The 7,581-nt window shown below is 32.0% G+C and overlaps 1 protein-coding gene across 1 annotated transcript; it reads left to right on the forward strand.

Moving 5' to 3' along the window:
• Nucleotides 1-3,959: 3,959 nt before the first annotated feature.
• Nucleotides 3,960-6,808, forward strand: LOC145333217 (uncharacterized). Its single transcript, XM_080178360.1, has 4 exons — nt 3,960-4,246; nt 4,636-4,747; nt 5,561-5,643; nt 6,717-6,808. The coding sequence occupies exons 1-4, from the start codon at nt 4,201-4,203 to the stop codon at nt 6,806-6,808; spliced, it is 333 nt and encodes a 110-aa protein (XP_080034486.1). The 5' UTR covers nt 3,960-4,200.
• Nucleotides 6,809-7,581: the final 773 nt, after the last annotated feature.

Genomic DNA, 7,581 nt, shown 5'->3' on the forward strand with positions numbered 1-7,581 from the left:
AAATGTGATTTTATTTGCTGTGATCAAAATTGGATAGTGGATAATTTTTAATAAATATTTAATTGTTTTTTTTTTAAATTATTGGTTTCATACATTTTCCTTGATATCCAGAAATTTAATCAGAACAATCCATGTTGTTGAAAGTTTAACATCCATAGCAATTACCCCCCCCCCCCCACCCCACCTCCACTAAAGTTAGGATGAATGGAGTAGAGCCCCGTCGTTTTGTCATAGATTGATTTACTAGATCTATTGTACAAAAGTAATAGGATGTAAGTCTGTAGTTTAAGATCTCGCTAACCACTTGACAGAAAATGCTTACTTTATAGGGAAGCTTTTAACATGTCACAGAGAAGGTTTATGGCTATTTTGGATAGGGTTAGCGTCTAGAAATTCCCCCCCCCCCGTCTCCTTCATTTTTTACTTTTTTCTATTTGAATCCATTCTACTATTCTTATATAAAAGTAATGAGATTTCTGTCTGTCTGTCTGAGTGTCTGTAGCATAAGATCCCCATAACTGCTGGACAGATATAAATATTCTTTGTTTTTTAAAACTATTTAGGGGAGGATACTTCCATTCTCCCAAGAGAAATCCACCCCTGAAAAAAACTCCATCCCCCCAAAATAACTGAAATTAAAAGCGGAAGGGCGCCCCAGCCTTTCCAACCCACTTACCCTCAAGTGTCCCTAAAAGCCTCTGGGGGCATATAAACAAAGGAAATTAAAGTTTTTTAGTTTTACCCATAAACAATTCCTCATTAATTCATTTACAAAACTTTAAATGCATTCAAACGATATTAGGAACTATAAATGGTTGTATTTTTAAAATTAATAAAATATGATTTAATTTTTTTAGGATGATTTATGGAGTTTAGTAAAAATTCGTATTTTAAATATTAAAAATATTGGCTACGACCCTATTTATTGTTTTATCGAATTTTCGTATTTCATAAAATTTCTGAAAATGTTGGGATAAACGTTTTAGCATTGCAATCTTCAAAATTGCCCTTTTAAAAAGGAAAAAAAAAATTAAAGATCCGCAAAGCTTCTTGATGACAACATCCATAAAAGCGAAGCTCTGAAATGGAAGGACAAACGAACGTTAAGACTTGTAGAGTGTCAGAACTTAATAAACTAAATATTAAAACATAAGTCTATACAAAATAGTAAGTAAATTTGTTGCAAAATTGATTAAATAAATGGTACTATTTAAGGACATACTAATGTTTTTAGGACCTGATTATAGAGATGCTTTGCTTATATCATTGTATATTGTTGTAAGAGATGAATAGGATAATTGTAGCATACAAAAACTTGTTGTAAAAAGATAAAAAAACAACTTGTTTTAAATGGACGTCCGGACAATCTGGTAACAATTATAAAGTTGCTTCGCTTTCTAAGTCGTACCTAACTGTTATAGGAATCAGCATGCAAAGTTTGAAATCAATAAAACAATTCTAACCCGTTTAAGTCAAAGAAAAGAGCTAATCGTTACGGACGTACGGACCGACCCTAATTAAAGAAAAGCTTCACTTTTAAAAATAAAGGAGGTACAAGAATTGAAATTTGTTTGTGTTTGAAGGCGAAAACATATTAAACACAGCGTGGTCTCGTATAAATAAAAATACAACTGTGATTTCTTTATTACTTACTATCGGCTGCGCCCCTAGAGGCCTCCAGGGGCACTTGTTGAATCCCAAAACCCATTTTTTTAATTTTAGATTTTTTTTAAAAAAGGGGGGGGGTTGAGGATGTTTGCGACCCCCCCCCCCAACTTCATTTTTTATTTTATTTTATTAAAAAAATATTTTTTTGGGGGTGGGGAATTTTTTTTATGGGCGATTTCTCTTGGGAGGTTGATGTTATCCTCCCCAAAAATAGTTAAAAACCTTTCAGGAACATATGAGAAGCTACCCGGTTCAGCGGTTAGCGAGATCATTTGATACAAACAAACAAACAAACATCCTTTTACTTTATTATGAGGATTTCTTTATTTTGTGAGATAGAAAATTAATCGTTAGATTGGCTGGTTAATTTACATTCTGTACAAGAAATAATTTTATTTCTTAAGGACAAGCGAGCTAACCAAGATTTGTATAGCTAGTTCAATATCATTTGAATTATTTGTTATAAGAATATGAAATTTTTAAAAGCGAAGCTTTTCTATAATTAGGGTCAGTCCGTCCGTACGTCCGTCCGTAACGGATAACTTTTTTTTGTTGATTTAGGCATGTTAGAATTGTCCTATCGATTTTAAATTTTGCATATTAATTCCTTTAGTAGTTAGGTACGATTTAGAAAGCATAGCAACTCTATAATCATCACCAAAATGTCCGTACGTCCATTTTAAAAATGTTGATTTTTTACTTTTTTAACAACAAATTTTAATTGATCTGATTTTTGGTATATTGATTCCTGGGACAACAAAGTATAATGTAATGAGCAAAGCAACTCTATAATCAAGTCCTAAAAATGTAAGTATGTCCATAAACATTATCCTGAATCAAGCAGTTTTTCAATAAATGTATGTACAATTTTGCTTTGACTCAAATACATTTATATTATGATTATTCAGTTCTGACAATATACAAGAGTTACTGTCCGTTTGTCCTACCGTTTCAGTGCTTCACTTTTATGGATGTTTTTTATTTCGTAAATAGTTGTATGAAAAAAATCTCTATTTTAGTGTGTAATAGGGCAGGCTAGATAGTCAACTGTAACCTCTAGTAGCAAAGCAAATATAAACATATACATATTTATGTCTGTCATCTAAAAAAATGCACTTACGACTTTTGGAGAAACATTTGAGTGAAACACCAGAGGGAGAAAGGGTTAAATAACTAAATTTCCCTATCGCAATGACCTTGTGCCGACTCTCAATTGGGTGTCTTTGAAAATCAACCAATGATTAGCGGGAATATTAACACAGCCAAGTAGCAACGTAAACAATTGGCTAGCAGATGAAAAAGGTCATTAAAAAAGGGGAGAGGTAGAATGATGTTTGTCCGTCCGTCTGTCTGTCCGTCCGTCTGTCCGTCCGACCGTCCCTTAAGGTCTCGGTAACCACTGAACCGATTGGGTTATACTCTTTAGGGAATTCGCCATTAATTCGCGAAAATTTGCGACCCATTTTTTCGGCTGGGTAGGTAATAGAAGACAGGGAGTAAGGGAGGGGACAATGGGCAATTAATTCAATATAAGAGTTATCAAAGAAAGGGCATGAAATCCAGTTTAATTCAATAAATTTGTAAGAAATTATAAAGGGATTGTTAATTGAATAATAGATTTCCATAGCGTCATGTAAAGTGAAATCACAACTTGTTTTTGATGAAATATATTGAGGTTTTTTGGTGTGATTTTTATATTAAAAGATTATTGGACCCGGCCAGCTGCTAGCAAGAATATAGCTGCACCTTTTTATTCTGTTTATTTCCCTTGCCCCTTGCCCTCACCACCCTTCTCCCTTCTCCCCGTCTGCTACATTCCAAACTAACACAACGAGTGTTTATTTCCCTTCCCCCCACTTCCCTTATCCCTTCTCCCCGTCTGCAATATTCAAAACATACATAACGAGTAGCGGCATTCTATGCGCAAGTCCCCAAACTCAGTCAGAAACTGCTAAATTCTTGCACATTCCCTTTAAGCCAGTCCTCAAAGTCTGAGACTCCTAAAAATTGAATATTCGATCCATTGTCCCCTCCCTTACTCCCTGAATAGAAGATGTAATTATTTCGATACTCACGTCATTTTTTGGCACGTATCTAATGTTCTTTTTTATTACCTCTTGGGGCAAAGACCCTAGAGGATAGGGGCGAAGCCATTAGTGATTAAAATAACTGAAGTACTTTTTAATGTATTATAAATATTTTCAGACAATTATTTTTATGGACCAAAGTGCTTGGACAATAAAATGATAAATAATTAATATTTGATAAACCTAAACTTTAACCAATTCAAGTTTATTTCTACACAAACCATCAACCAGTTTACTTTGACCTTTCATAATTAAACGTGGTTTCTAGAAAAAAAAGTGAGCTAATTAGAACTTAACATTTCCAGTGTATTCGAGGCAAAAATAATTAATTAATTACCACATTAAGGACTATAGAATCATCATAGTGTTTATAATTAAGAATGTTCTATTAATAATGTAAATAATTTGAATAAAATTGACCGTACAGTCTTGATCATTGGGCAATATGAAGTGGTGCTGTGTCTTCATTTTGGCTACTATAGGTTTACAAGGTAAGAAAGTGGCCTTCAATATAGAAAATCTTACAAGAAAAATCATAATTTTTCATTTTATCTAAATTTTTGCAATTATATCAAAAGGCTTTTATACTTGGATCATGAAAGGAAAACAAAGTAGCCGGTTTCGTCGTATTTTTACGGATTTTACGTACTTTTGCAGTAGGGCAATCATTAACATTTACCGAACCTAAGATAACCTATCAAAAGCCACAGTGAAAATGCGCTACTTCGTTTTTTTCCGATATCCGAAAACTTCAAAATACTGCAAAAAAAACTTTTATAACACAGCTAGGATGAGAGCAAACTAGCAGTGTCCGAGTTTTTCAACCTATAACTTTAATCTAATTATAATGTTGATTTTATTAATATTAAAATTTGTGAAGGAATTACTGATGGGCTGATAATGACCTTCCAAGAAGATGGTAATTTTGTGGAGGAATATGCTCAGCTAGCAAACACTTTCCAGATACCAAACACTTACAGTGTTTGTTTGAGGTATGGAAATCAAAATTTACCCGCCAAAAAATGACAATATTATCCATGGTTGTGTTACATTAAATGCATAATAAAGCTACTCTCATTATTATGAGAGTCACAAAGTTGTTTACGGATTCAGAAATGTATATGTATTATAGACAGCTTTTCTCGGATATTAAAATGGAAAATTATGAAAAGATCAAAACTAAATTTGTTACCTCCGACGGGCCGAAGTCCCAGGCTTAAAAAACTGAGATTAGTTTTTAGATTTTTTTTATTTCATTCGTCATAGAAAATTTTTGTAATATGATGGTATAATGATCTTACAGTATGACTTGTCGAGCATTGATAACTCAACCCACCCCCCCTCCCCTTCTAATTTTTTTCTGATATGAATTGAAAACATTTTGTTAATGTTGTTTTTAGTTTTTCTTTATTTTGTTTATTACATTATGTCAGGTGAGTTAAGATTCTAGTGGGTTATGGGTAGTTCTGATTAAGGACCCCCCCCCCCCCCTAAAAAAATGCTTAGACATAGAAAAAATACCCACCGGCCTCCCCTTTTATTTTCAATTTACTTTAATATAGGTAAGTGGGGGTTATCATTGCTCAACTGACACTTTGTGCGAAAGCACCTTAGCTATGTAACTATGAAATTTCTAGAATATTTAATGTTACCTATAAAAATGACTTCATACTGGCCTACCATTGGTCAATTATAATGTATACCGGCCTGCAATTGGTATATTAGTTTGTGTATTGGCTCATCAATATCATTGGTAATTTGTATTGTATGACGTCATTTTTATAGGCATTATTTTCAATTTTTAGGTTTAAGGTGATGTACGCTCGAGGAAGTGTAAACTATTTGTTCAGCTACAGTCTTCCAGCCATGCCGGACAGAATGAATCTATGTAAGAAATGACAAAACAATGCTTTTTCTTCCGGTCATACGCCGTCATGCGTCATGTTCGAAGGGTGACGCAAATTTCAGATCCCAGATTTCGCGATTTGAGAAAAAAATATCTTTATCTTATAGCGAATTAAATAATCTTACAAGCATCGTTTTTATATTACAGAAAAAAATAGTAAATCAAATAGCAAAAACTGAGATCTATCATTTGCGTCACCCTTGTAACATGACGCATGATGGCATATGACCGGAAATAATGGCATTATTTTGTCCGTAAGAAAACAAGATAAAAGCAGTCGTAGATGAGTAATTATAAATATAAAATGTCTAAACTCATAGATAGACAAAGCTAGAAGATAAGTTTAAACCCAGGTTTCAAGTTTAGCCTCAGTATAAAAAGTTTATTATCTATAAAAAGTATCAATGAAGGAGAGAAATGCATAACAGAGCAATATAAGGCACCTTGGTTCTGCTGTTTGTGAGATTTTAAATGACAGCCATACAAAAATTACGACAATTAAACATCATAATCATTTAATATATTCTACATTTATTTGCAAATGATATACAGACAATTTTATGCTTTTATAAATTTTTAAAGTATTTTATCTAACCTTAAATTATTTATTATTTTAATTTTTAATAAATGGCAAACAGGAGGAAAGTCAAAACTTTGTTAATATCATTAAAATGCATTGGACAATGTATTTTAAACATTTTAATATATGAATTTTAAATAATTATACTTTTTAAAAACCTGTTTTTAGGAATAACAAACAAATGCTTAATTTAATGATTTAGAAAGTTTTAAACAAATCTAACTAAAAAAGTAATTTTTAAGAAGGAAAAGCATTTTGCATTAGTTTATTTTTATGACAATTCCAAATTGCATAATCAAATCATAGATACTTTTTTACTTTACTTTTTTACTTTAAAGTCTAGTTAGTTTTAATGAGGTTTTTGAAAAGAGGGGGGGAGGGTTGTGTATTTTTTCTATGGTAGATAACAAATTGTTGAGATAGTTACTTGATTACATTTTTTGATGGATTCTATTTAATTTTTTTTTTTTTGTAGATTTGGACATGAAGAACAATTTTATCAACTTCTGTTTAACTGAAGCTTGTACACAGATTAAATTCGATGATTTTCTAGTCAGGAATCATTAAAAAACTCTAATTGTTTTTTAAATCACTGGCGACTTCCCCCCCCCCCCCCTAGAGGCCTCTAGGGGCACTTGAGAAAATATTTGTTTTTCGGGGGGAGGGTGGCGATTTTTATTAGGGGCTATTTCGCCTGGGAGGGTGGTGGTACCCTTCCCCAAAATAGTAATAAACCTTCCTAGGACAAACAAACAAAAGACATACATCGTTCTACTTTGTATTATAGATTACCAGAAAAAAAACTAAAACTGTTCTTAACAATTTTAAACATCAATTTGCTGGAATTAAATTTGTCTGTATTGTACTTTACTGTTATTTTCCTCTATGCTTCTATTTGCTCATTTCTAATTTTGAATATTGTAGAAAATTTTAAACTTTGGTTTGTTTAATGTATCAATAATGCACCTAAAATAAACAAACCAAAATTCCTTAAATATTCATTGAGTTTTATTACTTTTTTTCATTTTTAAATCCTATATATATATTAATAGAGCATATAATTGAAATATTCATTTAATATACTTCTTATTAATAGTGCATAACTTAGTGCAGAAAACAATATTTATACATATTTAAGATGTTCAGATTATGTAAAATTTTGATTAGGCTTTACAAATCTTATTTTCTTTTGCAGTTTTTATTACACGCGAATAAGATTTAATACCCAGAGAGTGCTTGTACTTTAAAATACACTGGCACCCAAAAATTTATGTCTACTTTTTCTTATTCTTTGGGTAATTGATATGCATAAATGTTTCGTTCGTTAGCTTCCTGTTAAA

Source organism: Acartia tonsa, chromosome 12, assembly GCF_053477335.1.
Source record: "Acartia tonsa isolate MP-2025a chromosome 12, ASM5347733v1, whole genome shotgun sequence".
NCBI lineage: Eukaryota > Metazoa > Arthropoda > Copepoda > Calanoida > Acartiidae > Acartia > Acartia tonsa.

Bases quoted from the DNA above. Each gene is read 5' to 3' on its own strand.
- LOC145333217 (XM_080178360.1), top strand. From the start codon at position 4,201: ATGAAGTGGTGCTGTGTCTTCATTTTGGCTACTATAGGTTTACAAG. The intron at 4,247-4,635 runs GTAAGAAAGTGG...AAATTTGTGAAG, and splicing joins GGCTACTATAGGTTTACAAG to GAATTACTGATGGGCTGATA. The intron at 5,644-6,716 runs GTAAGAAATGAC...TTTTTTTTGTAG, and splicing joins GCCGGACAGAATGAATCTAT to ATTTGGACATGAAGAACAAT.